Raw genomic sequence first — 19651 nt, 5'->3', positions numbered from 1 at the left:
GGCCATATTCTCTGGCACGAAAAGTCGCTTAGAAAACGATTTTTGTTGCCCCCCTTCGGGAACTACTTGAAAACACGATAGAAAATGACTGCACAATTCCTTTCCAGCATAACCTTTGTTTTATATTAAATACTTTTATAATACACATGCTTTCTCAAGAAAACTATTTACAACACATCTCAGTTTTTTGACAAAGTTAATTACCAACGCCTTTATCTTATTATCATCAATCCACTAAAAACGAATTTGTTGAGTGAAGACCCAGACATTTTTACAAAGTTGAAAAAGAACAAATTTCAAACATTTTCCTTATGAAAACGTGTGAGGACTTGTGAAAACTGCCAAGTTGGCCCAAGTCTAAACTTGCTGAAGTATTGGAAAATGAATCTGGAAATCCAGAAGTCAATGTTTGTGCATTTAACAACAATGCACTGATTGTAGACTCTATGGCAGTTATTCAGTCGATGAAAGGAAAATGGAAAGCATTTGGCGATGATGCTCTTTTAAAAACCTCAACATGCTAGCACGAAAGTATAATTCGAAACAATTAGATTGTTGCAGACAGGTATCCTTAGTTGAGCATAAAGAATGCAGAAAGACAACGAAGAGCTGAAAAGTGAAAAAGGAGTCCAGAAAGGTCAAATCTTCAGAAAAGATCAGAGTGTTCCAAAACAGTGGAAAAAGTGTTTAAGATCCGGTGGAAACAAGGAATCTTTCATATCTTTCTTATTTGAACACTGGAGGTCATGTAACTCCTCCCGTTGGTTTTCCATTTCAACTATGTACGTAACTGTTAAAGAAATATGCTATGTTTTATATCCTGGTGATTCCCTGAACGATATTGTTACAAGTAATGAGGTGTCTTCGCTTCATAGCACCACGAAGAAGCAGACACTCGTTTAATTCTACATGCCAACCACGCAGCATCCACGTGCGATAAAGTTATTATCAAAAGCCCTGATACAGATGTTCTTATACCTGCGATTGGCATGCAACAACAGATGCAGAAAGAGATTTTCTTTTTGACTGGCACGGGAGATAGATGTCGTTGCGTATTTGTAGCAATTATCTTGAAATTCTTGGGCGTGGCTGTTGCTCTTTGTTTACCAGGCTCTCATGCTTTTACTGGTAATGGCATTAGCAATCAAGCAGCATCATGGTATTAGTGTTTAAGTGCAGAAGTCGATCTTTCATCACTGGTTGGCAATGGCTGGACGCTTGACGATGCCCACCCGCTCCGCGATCTTTAATTGAGTGTGTTGAGTGCAAGTGCAAGATTCTAGATGCTCGACCATGCAAAAAGGCTGACTTAAAGTGCACCGACCTATGTTCGTGTGGTGATTGCCAGAATGCAGTAGTTGAAGATGGTAACGACGATGATAGCAGTTATGGCCTGGCTCAATCTGATGACGATGATGAACTTGAAGGATCAGGATCTAATCTGGATTTCGAAGATGACGTCGAGTTGTGGTATTAGCTGTCCGATTAAAAGGGTTGAGTTCAACATTTTATTTGTGTTTTAAAATTATAAGGCGCTCGTAATTCTCCCACAATGGTATTAAAACGTATGGCTGATATCAGCCTTGCTATGCGTGTTCAATATTTTAACATTTACAGTACTTGTACGTTGCAAATCATGTTTAAATTGATTTTGGCGTTGGTAATTAACTTTGTCAAAAAACTGAGATGTTGTAAATAGTTTTGTTGAGAAAACGTGTGTATTATAAAAGTAGTTAATATAAAACAAAGGGTATGCTGGAAAAGAATTGTGTAGTAATTATTTTATATTAATTGACTAGAAACAAAACGCTCGTGGGATGATTTTGATGCATGTAAATAAAGTTGTTCTTATTTATTTGTAAATTCCAAGAGCAGAATGCTATAAAAAAATCGCCAATTGGCGGATATTTTTCTGATTAATTGTTGTCTAAGTTTTCTCTGACTAATTTAGTTTTGAAAAACTATGAAAATTTGCGGAAAACCTCGTAAAACTCCACTCAAAGCTTCCTTGTTGAAACCTGCTTGCACAGCAAAAATGCTGGAAACTTCATGTAAATACCGGTATAAAACTGCTGAATCTGCTATATATGTCGTATATTACACCAAGTATCCATGACATTTCCCTAATCAAAATGGCATCGGTGTATTGCAAAACATGCAAATTCACTGATTTTTCAAAGATGAAATGCTCGAAAACTGCAGGTTTTTGCAGGTGAAAACAAGTGAATTTAGACTTTCTATAATTTATCCTAATTTTCTATCGTGTTTTCAAGTAATGCCCGAAGGGGGGCAACGAAAATCGTTTTCTAAGCAACTTTTCGTGCCAGAGAATACAGCCTAATAGGCCATAACTCTTTCATATATAGAAGACAATTTTTCTGTTAATACCAGTTGCTGGTTGTTCAAAAGCAAGTTAACTTTATAACCTGTTGCTCATGTTAGCTTTATATATAATGTTTTACCTTTACTGCCAGATGATTGTTTTAGTCTGGACATAGGTCATTTTTAGAAGACAATTTTTGCATTCAATACCAGTTGCTAGTTGTTCAAAAGCAAGTTAACTTTATAACGCTGTTGCTCGTGTTAGCTTTGTATATAATGTTTCACTTTTAATGCTATATGATCATTTTAGTCTGTCCATAGGCCATACCTCTTTCATATATAGAAGACAATTTTTCTGTTTAATGCCAGTTGCTGGTTGTTGAAAAGCAAGTTAACTTTATAACGCTGTTGCTCATGTTAGCTTTGTACATAATGTTTTACTTTTAACGCCAGATGATCGTTTTACTCTGTCCATAGGGCATAACTCTTTCATACATAGACGACAATTTTTCTGTTTAATACCAGTTGCTGGTTGTTCGAAAGAATGTTAACTTTATAACCTGTTGCTCATGTTACAAGTTAACTTTATAATCTGTTGCTCATGTTAGCTTCATATATAATGTTTTACTTTTGCTGCCAGATGATCATTTTACTCTGCCCATAGTGCTATAACTATGTCATGTATAGATATAGAAAACAATTTTTCCGTTTAATACCAGTTGCTGGTTGTTCAAAAGCAAGTTAACTGTTGCTCATATTAGCTTTGTATTTAATGTTTTACTTTTACTGCCAGATGATCGTTTTACTCTGTTCAAGCCATAACTCTTTCATACATAGAAGACAATTTTTCCGTTTAATACCAGTTGCTGATTGTTCAAAAGCAAGTAAACTTTATAACCTGTTGCTCATCTTAGCTTTGTATATAATGTTTTGCTTTTACTGTCAGATGATCGTTTTACTCTGTCCATAGGCCATAACTCTTTCATATATAGAAGACAATTTTTCTATTTAATACTAGTTGCTGGTTGTTCAAAAGCAAGTTACTTTTATAATCTGTTGCTCTTTTTAGCTTCATATATAATGTTTTACTTTTACTGCCAGATGATCGTTTTACTCATGTCCATAGTGCTATAACTCTGTCATGTATATAAATAGAAGACAATTTTTCCGTTTAATACCAGTTGCTGGTTGTTTAAAAGCAAGTTAACTTTTTAATGTGTTGCTCATGTTAGCTTTATATATAATGTTATACCTTTACTGCCACACTCTAAAAAATAATGTGTTCTAAAACACACCAAGATGTGTTTTTAAACACACTAAGGTGTGTCATTATGACACACAGGAAAAGAAAACATGGCCTTGTGTGTTATAAAACACACCACACTGTGTGCCAAAACACACCAAGGTGTGTCGTAAAACATAAGCTGGTGTGCCACAAAACACATCTTGGTGTAACACACAGTTTTACAACACACGTTTGTATTAACAAGGCGTGTCATGTAACACACCTATTTCAGAAAAACACACTTTCGTCTTAAACACACCTTTGTGGAAGATCATCGAACACACCTTGGTGTGTTACAAAACACACCATGACATAGCACACCCTCAAAAAACACTCCCTTTTACGTACAACACACTTTAATCTTAAAGTGTGATTTATACATACTTATATTGATATAACCAGAAATGCTATAGTGCGAAAAGAATCAATATCACATGACACCTCCAACCCTATACATAGCTTGTTCATCACGCCCCTGACGTAACTAGCTGGTTAACTTTCCTTCCCTTATATATACTAATATTTACATGCTTTCAATATTTACAGTATCTTTTTCGACAACGAACAACTGCGCATTTTTCTTAACAACGTTCAAAACACCATGCCAGGGTAAGTTGTCAAGTACAACAACTACACATTTGTTGGTGAAATTTACTTCATAAGAAATGAAGTGATGGTAGAAAGCAATTGTTTCTAACACTTTTACGACAAAGAACTTGCCATCTTCCCAGATTAGGATTTCTTCCACTATTCCATAACATGGATAGTCTCTTTCACCAAGATCATCCATCTCATGTAACCGCAATGCACAACCTGGCCTGTACCTGACTCCATGAATCTCAACATGTTTTACCCTTAACAGGAATAACTCATATTTTTTTACATGCATAACGCTTTTGCAAATATAAGTTCAGCAAATAATTTGGAATCTACAGTAGTATTGTCCACACAAATGTAAAATGGCAAACTTTAAAACCCAGAAGGACAACTTCTACTTGAACTTGTTGACTTACCTACTTCCGGTACATGGTTGTGGCAGTTGATTCAAACCAGCAGCTGCAGCTAGCATGTTTGAATAATATTGTCCATTTAAATCAATATCATAACCACCTAATATAGGAAACACAATTTTATAACCATATAAAATAGAAAACTGGTTGACTGAGGAAATAAGGCACATTGTACAGATATGACTCCTTCTACTCTGTAATGCGAGTACAGCAATGCGATAATAGCCAATGTTCAATGATTTGAGTATTGTAGACTTCATGTAATATATACAATATACCTGGGCCGACAACATCACCACTGTAAAGATAATTTGTCATGGTCTGCTCAGGAGAGGCCATAAGGTTCCAACACATTTCCCTAGATGATAAATAATAATTAAAACACATTTTATGTAATGTACACTTGCATTGGTGGCAGAAAGTTGTTGTACCTAGGGTATACTGTAGAATAATACTTCATCAATTTATTATAGACAGTAAAAAGGAAATATGCAAAATTATTATACCACTGATGTGCAAATGTCACAGATTTGGGAGCATTCTTGAAATTTTTTGTGATTGAACTTTTGAGGAAACTGTGCTTAGCTTCAAAGCGCATTGTCCATATATTACGTGGTGGGCCAAATCTAGAAAATGCCATTAAAAGAACACTATTTAACAATTTATCGACAAAACAATTGGTCTTTTCCACAGTAAAATTTCATGATATTTTTCTGAACTTCACTTATGCGAATTTTAGTGAAAAACTGAATTAAATTAGCTTAATTAGGACATTGGCTCTACCTAAGGATCTCATCAGGTACATGGATTAAGTAGTGCATCTTTGGTATGATTGATGCATGGGGATACAGCCTCTTGAACATCATGTGATGCTCACTAATAATAACTTTTAAGCAGGCAACATCAACCTGTGTTATTGCTGGGGCAACACAAATTTGGACAATGTTCCACAGCTTCAGAAAGCATTGCCAATACTCCAGGTTACTGTCCACTTTATCACCAATCATATTAGGCAAAAACCGGCATAAGCACCATGTTTGCGATGCTATAAAGTGATAATTATACATTTGTCATTGAGGAAGGATTGTGACTTTCTATAAACAAACCCAAATATAACATCACTGTATATTTCAGAATATCAATATAGAATTATGGGTTTGGGTATTGTTAAAATGTTTTTTTCTATTGAATAATCATGAGAGGAAGTTTCTGTAAGCTTAATTTGTTTTGTACAACTGTCTATCTTGTCTTTTTTACCTTATAAAAGATTTTTGATGAGGTATTGTTTGATAATTAGCAAAAATACATTTAATTGCAATGACAGCTCCATTATTATGCAAAAAAAAACTGCAAAAAGGGATTTATACCTGTTTGTTTGAGCTTTGTGTCATTTAAGCCACTCAACGTCTCTCTGGTGATGTTTGTTGGCTTATTTTTACAGTTCATGTTCCCATAGTCAAAGCTATCTATTCTGTGATTGAGTTCCCTCAGCGTTAAACATCTAACTTCATCAATGGGCAATTTGCATTATAGCAATGCATCATGGGAAAAGTGGTAGGCATGATAAGGCATCACTTGCAAGCGAAATGGCCGCCGATAAGCGAGCATTTTGAATGCGAGGGAAATTGCTTGTTTTTAGCACTTTTTCGCCTGAGTATGACATTTGAAATAAGCGAGATGTATCACTTAGGCTATAAAGTGTATTTTAGACGAAATATAGCAAGATCGAAAGAAAAATGGACAAGAAATTTAATATTGAATTGTCGATTTGGTGCAGAACGAAGGTAAATATATAGAATGAGAGGAACCTTCTTCCCAACGTTTTCAGGTGAGTACGCTCGGCAATCGCCAGTGTCTTCACCATTTTTCCTACATATATGCGTGTGTAGTTTTTAGATTTCGATCTCATAAGATCGCAAAGATCGAGCAGTTTGTAAGGATTTATTCCCTTCTTGAAATCGACAAACGCAAGTCGCGATGTTCGTTGCTCGTTCGATCCAGCATGGTTTCCAATGCAATGTTTTTATAAATATTTTGGCGCGAAAAGAAACTAAACCAAACCAACCTAAACCGGTTTTTTGAGGCCCCGGCTTTGTCGCATTATATAAACGCCAAGTAAAAAAGCGTTTGAGCTGTTGTTTTATATTTCTGCTTCCGTTGTTGTGCTAAACTCGCTTCCTGTCAAAATAAACAAGTAGGTTTAGGTTGTTAAATTGTATAAAATTTTAATATATCGGTAACTTAATAGTTTTTAGATAAATAATAAATTTGTTTTAGGCGATTTTTATAAATAAAGTAATTATTAACTTGTATATATATATTTTTTAAATTTAGCAGTAGGTATTTTAAATTAAAAACAGGCAGGTCCTTACAAATTTAATATTGATAGCTAGGTTAACTTAACATTGATAAAATTTGACATGGAAAATTAGCCAAGCACTTCTTCGGAGACAGATAAAAGTTTAACAGCATTAGAATTTGGTTAGACAAAGAGTTTAGACAACACTCCAGACTTTTCCTATCAAAAATTAGAAGACATTTAGTACTTGACAAGGAAAAAATATCTGACTGCAAGCCTGCAGAAGCATACAAACATAAGAAGAGTGGATATAAACTTTTTAAAGCTGGTTATGTAAGACAGTTTAGAGTCAAGTCAAACATAAAGAAAGGAGATACAGCAGTTATTTTTCTTGTACGGTGTCATGTAAATGCTGAAATGAAGAAGTTACAATACCTAGTATATGTACACCTAGACCAGCATTCTGGGAAAGTTGTTTATGCTAAATGCCAATGTCCAGCTGGGGCTGGGGGCCATTGCAAGCATGTAGCTGCAACTCTATTCCAACTTTTAGACTACATAGAATTAGGCTTGTCGGATGTTCGTGATGATAAAACATGTACCCAGGAACTACAAACATGGCACAATCCTAAAAAAAAAACTCCACAAGAGGCTCTATTGTTCGAAGATCTGATTTTCCCCCAAGACTCGTACGAAAAGGATAAAAAAGGTCGCAAGCGTGCTGTGCCAGAGGGCAAAAGAGAAAGATACAGCTCCACATCGGTTAAGGCCTGTAAAGGTGACTTACATCGTCTTAAGACAGGTTTAGAAGAAGCAGGAAGTACATGTTATTTATCAGCGGTATTGAATGATGCAGATTGTTGTCTCTGTGAGTTTAATGTAAATGATTTACCATCCAGACAAAGAATTACTAAGGCAGAGAGTGTAGGCAACAAGTTGGAGAAAGTATTTGTTCGAAACCATATACTTTCAAGCTTAGATGGTGAGTTAGATTGTGCTAATGTTCCAAAAACCAACAATTGTGAAGAATTTATCAGGGCAAAACTATTAGTTGACAGTGAGAAGTGCAAGGAAATTGAAAGAAACACGCGTGCTCAAAGTGATTGCCAGGAGTGGTTTGAGGCAAGGAAGTGTTGGTTGACAGCATCAGAGTTTCATCTGCATAGTGGTAGTAATTAGTAACTGTTAATAACCCTTTGTTAATGCTGTTGTTTTGCCACTGTTATTGTTTTCACAGAGACAACAAACATTCATGAGGCCGATGAGTCATCATAGTAATAGTTTATAAAAAGGTGTGATGATTCAAAGCATTTTCTTTCACTTCTCGTTCGCGACACCACAGTTTACACTTCAAGACTCTTCTTAACGATGGCCGATCAAGATCTTTGCATTCGCTGCAAGAACTCTGTCCGAGCAAGACAAGAAGGCATTCAATGCGATGGATGTGACCGATGGCAGCACAGAACGTGCGACACTGGGATATCCCAACAGCGGTACAGGAGCGCTGTCAGGAATGGACAGGATATCGACTGGCGTTGTGATGATTGCCTCAACATGAGCGCTGGATTTCTTTTGCCACTTGCCGAAAGCTCGAGAATTCCCCATGGTAACTATTAGAAAAATGCTCATATATATAAGCATTGGGATATTTATTGTTCATATAGAAAGAAACACTGTGATAAAACTGCAATATTTTAATCATATGAACTTTTCTTTTTTTAGGTAGTACAGTGGCAGGCATTGGTGCTTCTCAAGCTTCTATTCAACCTACCATCATACCTTCTTCAACTGTTGGTATGTGAAATATGCTATAAATATTCCCTTCATAACTGAAACACTATTTTTTTTATTCCAACCAACCAAGATTTATTTATTTTTTCATACAGATTTATTTATTTTTTCATACAGATAGTGAACTCGTTGATAGTGAAATGGTTGACCTGATAGTGAACTTGGGCAATGATTCCTCAACTCCACCATCCTCACGCGAAAGTTCAGCACAAAATGAAGATTTTGGCAGTTACGAAATTCCACCTACAGTTCAGGAACAGTCAATTAGAGATGGCGCTCCAGGCAACATTGTTCCTGAGGACACCATCCGTGTCATCGAGTATGAAAAAATCGAGTCCTCTACGCAACCCGGTAAATGTAAGTTGGTGGACAACCTTGGACATTCGTACACAGTTAAACGCAAGTATGGCGAAGACAACATTGTCTGGCGTTGTACTGTCCGCAACAAGACAACGAATTGTCTGGCCACTGTGAGGCAGCATGGCACAGACTTTACTCCAGGTGTGCAGGTCTATTCACATCAACCGTCCAGTGGCATAGGTACAGCAGCAAAGGTGAAACACATGTAGTCATTTCGCATGTTCATATTTAAAAGTCAACACCTTATATCTACATGTCATAACATTTGTCTTCTTGATCATCTCTGCTTTGTATAGATAATCAGTGAGGTGAAAGCCAAAGCCATGGAAGACTTCTTTCGATCTGCAGGAGCTATCGCCGATGAAGTTCTGGTTGCCCATTTCACAGATGCCCCGTGCGCTGCTGTTCCTAAGGTTTGTAATCTCGCTAGGCAAGCAAACCGGAAAAGACAGAAGACAAGACCACAGGAGCCCTCTGATCTGGAGTTTGAGGTTGACGAACGCCACATACCAGATGATTTCCTGCAGGCAGACGTGAAGGTTGGAGGTCGGCGCCACCTCATATTCAGCACCCCAGAAATGATCGCCCTACTAAAGCAAGCAAAGGTTTGGTACATGGATGCCACTTTCAAAGTTGTGAAAGATCCATTCAAGCAGCTATTCTCAATTCATGCCTTTGTGAGACAAAACAGTGACATGAAGCAGGTAAATATACATATATCATATATATATATATATATATATATATATATATATATTTAATACATTCAACTAAGTTCTCATTTTTAGATCCAAATTAAATTGCTGTATTTTATTTTTTTCATATTAACAGATACCGTTGGCATTTATCTTAATGTCTGGCAAAAAAAGGTGAGACTACAAGCACGTGTTGAAGGCCATCAAGAACCTCCTTGCTGATGGTCTCTGCTTGAAAGGCGTTGTCATTGACTTTGAGCATGCGTTATGGCAGGCAGTGGCAAAGGTGTTCCCAGGTGCATCAGTTTAAGGCTGTGTGTTCCATTGGACCCAAGCAATTTGGCGGAAAGTACAAGGGTTGGGCCTGACCACAGCATACAACGAGGACGACTCAACCCATAAATACATTAGACGGTTGATGGCCTTGCCATTTTTGCCCCACGAGCACATTAGCCAGATGTTTGAGCAGCTGAAGGTTTTGGCAACCACACCTGTCCTCCAAGCCCTGGTCGCGTACATCAGTGATACCTGGATCAATTTCACAGTTTGGTCTCCGGAGAATTGGAGCATATTCAAAAGAAGTGTTAGAACCAACAATGATGTTGAGGGTTGGCACCATCGTTTAAACCACAACGCAAGGCGTGGATCCCTGCCCTTCTACTTCCTGTTACATCGCGAATCTCGTCTGGTGTCCGTACAGGTTCGTCTAGTTTCTGACCACAAATTGAAATGTCAACAACGGCGCAAATACAGAAAACTACAAGGCAGAATATTTGAACATTGGGACAAATTCATTGCTGGTGAAATGACCAGCAAACAACTGTTGCATGCTTGTGCCCATGTCAATGGCCCTTGCACCCAGTGAACTGTGACGGTGGCGGGGTATTTAATAAGATACACTGTATATATCGATGTAAATAATGTAAATAATTATTAACTATTCTATTACGTATATTTGTATATCGTATGTTTATATGTCTTGTCTAAAAGTAATTTCTTGGCAAATAGCTTTCACGCCCAAATTTGTGAAATTATATTATATTAAAAAAAACCAAAATCACATGGGTTTGACTACTGTAAACTTCGAATGTCATATATTTATACAAGTAATCAACTCTCAGCAGTGAATTCACTTGCCTGTACTTGCGATTTTCAAATCTTAGTATGCCAATATTGAAATTTTGACTTGACTTACCTTGGATAAAAAGCGATCATACAGTACGATATATCGCAGTAACAACTTCTAGAGTACCTTTTCCTTTCCAATTTTAAAATATTTAACACATTTGTACATTGAATAACATTGTCCGATGTTGGACCGAGTTGGTCTCGGTAGTGGGCCGACTTGGCCTCGGCAGTGGGCCGACTTAGTCTCGACAGTGGGCCGAGTTGGTTGGGCCGAGTTAGTTAGTGGGCCGAGTTGACCTGACACCTATGAGTCAGTCAATTGGAAAGAGTTTACTCTTATAACAGTTTTTAACAGTTTTATTGTGGTATTTTTCTTTAATTTTTCCAAGTAAGGCAATTTTGTTAGGCATCTGGCTTGACGATATAACTAGTATGGGGCTGTATGGGGTACATATTTATTTTGGTTTCATCATATGAATGGTTTATATGAATTATGCAACTTTACAATGATTTATAGGTAAGGACTGCAGAAACTGTAGGTCAAATTATGTCAAATATGTACCATCTAAGTAATATTTGCTGATATGTGTAAAAAAAGTTGCCTAATTCAAGCCTTCTGTTCCTGTAGTCATTCATCATCATGATGGTCTCACAGAAATGAAGAAGGTTGCTCAGCCTACAAGATTTTTACAAGAAGGTAATGATGATGAGATACATGAGCAAATTATATTTTCTGAAATAGAGGATGAAGGATTAGATGAGAGGATCCGTGAAGTTGATAGCACAACTCCTTATCAAAAAGCCCAGAGAAAACAAAATGGCTTAGGATGATATGAGAACAGAAATGTTCACTATAGAACTGATCATGGAATTAGAGATACTTGTAGCATATTTTGTCATGTAACAACCATGCATATGCAAAATAAAAGGTACGGTACTTGCATGTATATATAAGTTCTTGACATATATGTGTCAATAAATGTTGAGAAGTATTTTAATGATTTTATTTTTATCCACAGGCATTCTTAGTGATTGTAGTGTGGAGTGTGCAATCTTCCTCAGATTTTTCACCTATTGCACTTTGAAGATACAAGCAAAGAGGAATTTTCAAATAATGTCATATTTCTTGAATCCTATCCTTTCTGTTATACAAAATATATGTAATAAATAAACCATTGGGTGTGTAGTGGTGGTATATTGTTATTGATATTGTTCTTGAAAAAGCCTTTAATGCAACCATAACAAAACACCATTAATACTATAAATATAACATTTAAAACACTGCAAGTAGCTCTATAACATATACCTATGCTGTATGGTACATGGTGTATGAATGCTGATATTACATAGTTTGCACCATGAAATCATATTCACGGCTGGCAGCCGTATAACGTATGTCCGCTGTATGGTATATGGTCTATGAATGGTGATATTAGAGAGTTTGCACCATGAAATCATATTCACGGCTGGCAGCCGTATAACGTACGTCCGCTGTATGGTATATGGAGTATGAATAATGATATTAGAGAGTTTGCACCATGAAATCATATTCACGCCTGGCAGCTGTATAACGTACGTACACTGAATGATATATGGTGGTTGAATGGTGATATTAGAGAGTTTGCACCATGAAACCATATTCATGGCTGGCAGCCGTATAATGTACGTCTGCTGTATGGTATATGGTGGTTGAATGGTGATATTAGAGAGTTTGCACCATGAAATCATATTCACGGCTGGTAGCCGTATAACGTACGTCCGCTGTATGGTATATGGTGTGCGAATGGTGATATTAGAGAGTTTGCACCATGAAACCATATTCATAGCTGGCTGCCGTATAACTTACGTCCGCTGTATGGTATATGGTGGTTGAATGATGATATTAGAGAGGGCTGCACCATGAAATCATATTCACGGCTGGTAGCCGTATAACGTACGTCCGCTGTATGGTATATGATCCACTAATGGTGATATTAGAGAGTTTGCAGCATGAAATCATATTCACGGCTGGCAGCCGTATAAGGTACGTCCGCTGTATGGTATGTGGTGTGTGAATGGTGATATTAGAGAGTTTGCACCATGAAACCATATTCACGGCTGGCAGCCGTATAACGTACGTCCGCTGTATTGTATATGGTCTATGAATGGTGATATTAGAGAGTTTGCACCATGAAATCATATTCACGGCTGGCAGCCATATAACATACGTCCCCTGTATTGTATATGGTCTATGAATGGTGATATTAGAGAGTTTGCACCATGAAATCATATTCACGGCTGGCAGCCGTATAACATACGTCCGCTGTATGGTATATGGAGTATAAATAATGATATTAGAGAGTTTGCACCATGAAATCATCATATTCACGGCTGGTAGCCGTATAAGGTACGTCCGATGTATGGTATGTGGTGTGTGAATGGTGATATTAGAGAGTTTGAAGCATGAAATCATATTCACGGCTGGCAGCCGTATAACGTACGTCTGCTGTATGGTATATGGTGGTTGAATGGTGATATTAGAGAGTTTGAAGCATGAAATCATATTCACGGCTGGCAGCCGTATAACGTACGTCCGCTGTATGGTATATGGAGTATGAATAATGATATTAGAGAGTTTGCACCATGAAATCATATTCACGGCTGGCAGCTGTATAACGTACGTACACTGAATGATATATGGTGGTTGAATGGTGATATTAGAGAGTTTGCACCATGAAACCATATTCATGGCTGGCAGCCGTATAATGTACGTCTGCTGTATGGTATATGGTGGTTGAATGGTGATATTAGAGAGTTTGCACCATGAAATCATATTCACGGCTGGTAGCCGTATAACGTACGTCCGCTGTATGGTATATGGTGTGCGAATGGTGATATTAGAGAGTTTGCACCATGAAACCATATTCATAGCTGGCTGCCGTATAACTTACGTCCGCTGTATGGTATATGGTGGTTGAATGATGATATTAGAGAGGGCTGCACCATGAAATCATATTCACGGCTGGTAGCCGTATAACGTACGTCCGCTGTATGGTATGTGATCCACTAATGGTGATATTAGAGAGTTTGCAGCATGAAATCATATTCACGGCTGGTAGCCGTATAAGGTACGTCCGCTGTATGGTATGTGGTGTGTGAATGGTGATATTAGAGAGTTTGCACCATGAAACCATATTCACGGCTGGCAGCCGTATAACGTACGTCCGCTGTATTGTATATGGTCTATGAATGGTGATATTAGAGAGTTTGCACCATGAAATCATATTCACGGCTGGCAGCCATATAACATACGTCCCCTGTATTGTATATGGTCTATGAATGGTGATATTAGAGAGTTTGCACCATGAAATCATATTCACGGCTGGCAGCCGTATAACATACGTCCGCTGTATGGTATATGGAGTATAAATAATGATATTAGAGAGTTTGCACCATGAAATCATCATATTCACAGCTGGTAGCCGTATAAGGTACGTCCGATGTATGGTATGTGGTGTGTGAATGGTGATATTAGAGAGTTTGAAGCATGAAATCATATTCACGGCTGGCAGCCGTATAACGTACGTCTGCTGTATGGTATATGGTGGTTGAATGGTGATATTAGAGAGTTTGAAGCATGAAATCATATTCACGGCTGGCAGCCATATAACGTATGTCCGCTGTATGGTATATGGTGTATAAATGGTGATATTAGAGACTTTGCACCATGAAATCATATTCACGACTGGCAGCCGTATAAGGCACGTCCGCTGTATGGTATATGGAGTATGATTGGTGAAATTTTCCACATCCACACCATGAGTGTTTACCACCATCACCTTTGGTTTAAATAAAATGAGGCACCATACATATATCATACAGCAGACGTACGTTATACGGCTGCCAGCCGTGAATATGATTTCATGCTTCAAACTCTCTAATATCACCATTCATACTCGATATACCATACAGCGGACGTACGATATACGGCTGCCAGCCGTGATTATTATTCTCATTATGCAAACTCTCTAATATCACCATTCATACACCATATACCATACAGCGGACGTACGTTATACGGCTGCCAGCTGTGAATATGATTTCATGCTGCAAGCTCTCTAATATCACCATTCAACCAGCATATACAATACAGCGGACGTACGTTATACGACTGCCACCCGTGAATATGATTTCATGGTGCAAACTCTCTAATAGCACCATTCATACTCGATATACAATACAGCTGACGTACGTTATACGGCTGCCAGCCGTGAATATGATTTCATGGTGCAAACTCTCTAATATCACCATTCATACACCATATACCATACAGCGGACGTACGTTATATGGCTGCCAGCCGTGAATATGATTTCATGGTGCAAACTCTCTAATATCATCATTGCACTGGCGCCAACATGGCCGCCACTCATGGTTTTTTGTGTCTTAGTATATTCTTCTTAATCTTAGTTAACCTAAATTGTTTAAATCACAAATCGTATGATAAAGTGGGGTACGTTTTCTTGGATAATAATTCTGTATATAGAGTCCGACTTTCAAGACATGTTTCACGCCAAAGTTTACTACGAAAGCCTATATCGATATGGACGAGGCATGGTCACCTGATTATAGCACCAAAGGAACATTTGATCTGCCTGGATATTTGTATTTGTATGGATGTTGAATCTAATCCGGGCCCACATAGTGAGAACAACCCAGGGGCAGAATGCAATTGCGAGGTAGTTTACACAAAGAAGTCTACTAAATATAGTAGAAGGGAACTGTTTGATCTTAGAGCCACGAAATCGAAACCAGATTGTGTTATTATTGATGATTTAAAGGGACTCAGACTATTCAGATATCGTGGATCACGAGCAGGAAAGCGGCGCTGTGAAGTATCGAATGGAACGCAGTCAATCACCATACTGAATCGTGTTGGTAGTAGAATGTCATGTCGCCCTTTAAGAGGTATATGTAGAGAGAATCTGGTCCCTATTGCCAGAAATGCGTTGCCTAATAATCGTATTTCAACCTCAGATTTTGCTGTGCCTAAAATCCTATTTACGAATATTTGCAGCTTAGCAAAAACTAAAAACCGGGTTAGAGCGGCTGTGGCTATTGAGTTGGACATGAAAAGGAATGATGTAGACATGATTTGTATCGGAAACACATCTCAAAGCAGAGATTCCGGATACTGTTGTTTGCATACCTAATTATAACATTTTTAAACGGGACAGAGACTGTGGATTTATTTAGTCTTCACTATGTGTACCTGCCAAGGATCAACCAACAGTTATCTTTCTTCAAACAAGCTTGGAATTGTAAACCCTTGTCAACTGAAAGGAACAAGACCCCCATACAACTTTGGATCAGTGGAATATTAAGAATTCATAATTCCAACCACACTGTGGCTAGAGAGTTTTATAAAAGCGAACCACAGACAGAGGTAATTTTCAATATGATTCTTGTAGCTTGCATAGTGATGACACCATAATATATATTTGTTTGTGCATAATTTTAATTATTTCAAAGCATTTGGACTGTTAACCAATTTACATTATACAGTCTGGGGTTAACAAACCAAAAGATTTACAGTGTTATAGTAAATTCATTGGGTGCATCCAGAATAATATTCTTTGCTATACTAAGTGTCTTCTTATTGTGATGTCTGACTTTTGTTAGTGAGAGTATACCCAATACAGAATAATACACTTTTGCAGAACCGCTTTGATGTATTACACGAAGACCTGTTGGTAGTTTGGAGAAAGGGCTTAAATGTTTTAACGAAAATAGAACTGTCAAATTTCCTAGATTTCAATAAAAAAATTTTAATGCTATACTTAAAAAATTATACACTTTGTAAACAATGCAGTTATTTATTTCTTAGGACAATGCACAGTGGTATGGGATAGATTGGGATGGACCTACACCAGATGTTGAGCAAGGGCACGTCTCAGTTTCTGAAGTGGTATGTCCCATAAATGAAACCCAATTAGCAGAGCTAAAAGAGACTGTAGACCCATTAGGTAACAGTAATTTCCATGGTGTGGAATTATATTTGATGGTCCGATCTTTTGTTGAGGAAAAAAGCAGTTAAATTGAAAGTTGCTGCTATTTCTTTAATACAAAATTTGACATGCATTAGCATTCTCACAGGAAAATGTTTTCATATTTATTTTAAATTTTACTACGATGTACAGTCGTTGTACCAAAATAATTCATTTAAACAATATTGTTGATATAAAGGGTACTGTTAATTATAATAGGTAGATAAATGTATTTTGGTACACATGTACAGTATATGTATTGAACTAAAAAAACTGAAAATAAGAACCATGTTGTACGACTGTCCAAAAAGGCACAAAGTGAAAATTGACAAAGACAGTGCCTCCCCCATTTTGTTTCTTACAAAGCTATGGGGAGATGAAAAAATATGAACAATTTTATTTCTACAGTTCTACTAAGAGCTGCCCCTATTAATATCAAGTTATTTGCAGAACAATAATGTGAATATAAACAAAAATTGTGATTGACTGTTGTCCTTCTGTAATCACCTTGTACATAGTATTAGTCAGAATTTACCATAACCTTCTGCTCCAAAGTTCACAGATGTTATGCAAGCCTTCCTGAACGACTCATAGCTTTCATGTATCACTGGCAGAAGAACACGATTAAAACAGCTGTCAGCCTCCAAAAGCTCATTTTTACTTTCACTATCAAAAGTGATGTGGAATTCTTCATGATTTGGCACCACACAATATGCACTCATAAACATCATAAGGCAGTTTAAAAGTGGCCTTTCATCAACATCAGCTACATCAAAATAGAAGAGGTTAGTGTAATTTTACAATAAATATTAAGCAACGATCAAGGGCCGGTTGTATCAAACCCGTTTAGCTTAAACTGTGGTTAAGTTCAATATACAAGGATATTTTTATTATCCAATGCTTGAGCTGAATGGGCTTGATACTTATACTATATAGACTTATCCTCTGATCATTTAATGTTTATAAAAAGGTTTCTACACCATTGTTAAGTATGACATGGCACAATTCTGTAAGCATTTCGTGAATGAGTAATCCCTCATTGAAGTTTATCCTGTATAACGATCAGTACTTACACAAAATGCTAGGACACTCATCCAGAAATTTAAAGAACCATTCACGTGCATTTTTTTTCCCTTCTGTATCCACTTCATCATCGACATGAAAATTCCTTTTAAAGTGCCCATGTCATAAAATTGGAATTTAGATTTTTAGAATCTTTGTTTGAAATGAGTTAGTAAGTTCTAAATCAAAACTGAAATTGGATTTTTATTTTTCGAGTTATTGCCATCTAAACATTGATTTTAGTGGAATGAAAACTCTGAAAACCGCGCAAATGAGACTGGTGCGAAACAAGGTGTTGACGTCACAATAGGAACTCGTTCGACGCGACAATTTAGTAACTCTATTGCATAGAGTAATAAGTAGAGGCTAACTGCACAAAAAAGTGATTGTTCTTACTTAACAGACAATTCTGTATAAAGTGACTCATATATTATCAAAATGTGTTGTGAAATGGCTTTAATAATTGTACGTTCCTAGCAACAGTCGTGCAATAATTGCAAATACGCCATGAGTCATGACCAATTGAGTCACTGTGTTGTAAACACGTTAGGCAGAGTTAACAGAAAAAGGATTTACCGAAGTAAATAACGTCTCAAAAGATGCGAGTGCGCACATTTTAGTAAAGACAGCTAAAGAATGTTGGTAAAAAAGATGCCATAATAAAAGCGAAATGTACTGGGTTATATTTATATGCACATGATTTGATATATTTCTTTTGCGCGAGACGTGTTAGATTTCTCAGTTAATATTGATAACTCTAAGTCTCTCATTGAACTATTTTTTTTGAAAGCGCATGGAAACTCCACTCATACTCTAGCTCAGTTGATTTGTAATGAAAATAAACCAGAGAATCACACAGGCATGTGTGACTTAACTACACATAAACACATTGTAGAAATACCGGCACTCATGAGCCACAGGAAAACCTCAATCATAAGTTTCTTATCATCGGCATCTGGTTCGTTAATGTATGGTCCGAAGTGTTCTTACTGCCTGACAAGGCTGACATTGAGCCGCGTTCATGGTCTTAACTTTTTTTTTTGGCATTGCATTGGCAGGAAAACATTCTGATCGGTGTCATTCCTTTGGTAACTTCTCAATAGCTAAACTTGATGAAGACATATTTCTGCCACGTTTAATAACCGAATTTAGCTGGCATGAAATCGCTTCTCTTGTACTACATACTATTATTTATCTAAAGGCGCAATATGCGAGTTCCTATTGTGACGTGTTAGTTACCAGTTTCCGACTGTCGCGGATTTCAAAAACTTTTGCCGTTAAAATTTGAAATTTTCAAACTTTATCGCTTTATTTCTCCGCGAAAACAAACTCAATTTCAAATGTGATTACTATTTTCGTAATCTATGTTTCACCGCGATTCTAATGAGATAAATTCCAATTTTATGACATGGGCACTTTAACCAGCTCAATGTCAACGTCCACATCGACAGGACTAGGTAGGATTGTTTTTACCAGCTCAGGGTACTGTCTTAAAAGGGAACCAATTCCAGTAGCGTTTAGTCCTCTGACGAATTTGTCCAGCGCATGAAATCTGGTCAGAACAATGTCCGCCACTAGCAAATCACGAACAGCTTTGTCCTTGTTTAAATTGGTTAGCGGGATATCGGTTAGACCATGTCTGACCATAACTTCTTCCACTTTATCAATCTCCTCA

The 19651-nt window shown here is 37.2% G+C and overlaps 1 protein-coding gene across 1 annotated transcript; it reads left to right on the top strand.

Moving 5' to 3' along the window:
- Window positions 1-8284: 8284 nt before the first annotated feature.
- On the top strand, window positions 8285-18327 carry LOC114529260. Its single transcript, XM_028551014.1, has 5 exons — window positions 8285-8522; window positions 8639-8710; window positions 8825-9261; window positions 9364-9683; window positions 18282-18327. Exons 1-5 carry the CDS (start codon window positions 8285-8287, stop codon window positions 18325-18327), a joined length of 1113 nt encoding a protein of 370 aa, XP_028406815.1.
- Window positions 18328-19651: the final 1324 nt, after the last annotated feature.

Source organism: Dendronephthya gigantea, unplaced genomic scaffold, assembly GCF_004324835.1.
Source record: "Dendronephthya gigantea isolate DGI-Jeju-01 unplaced genomic scaffold, DenGig_1.0 000055F, whole genome shotgun sequence".
Taxonomy (NCBI): Eukaryota; Metazoa; Cnidaria; class Anthozoa; order Malacalcyonacea; family Nephtheidae; genus Dendronephthya; species Dendronephthya gigantea.
The sequence above is the reverse complement of the archived record's forward strand: the minus strand, read 5'-3'. Positions and strand labels throughout refer to the sequence as shown.

What these genes read in the sequence shown, in the direction of transcription:
- LOC114529260 (XM_028551014.1), top strand. Translation starts at nt 8,285, where the DNA reads ATGGCCGATCAAGATCTTTGCATTCGCTGCAAGAACTCTGTCCGAGCA. An exon ending in AAGCTCGAGAATTCCCCATG is followed by an intron (nt 8,523 to 8,638) that starts GTAACTATTAGA and finishes TTCTTTTTTTAG; the next exon opens with GTAGTACAGTGGCAGGCATT. An exon ending in GCATAGGTACAGCAGCAAAG is followed by an intron (nt 9,262 to 9,363) that starts GTGAAACACATG and finishes TGCTTTGTATAG; the next exon opens with ATAATCAGTGAGGTGAAAGC.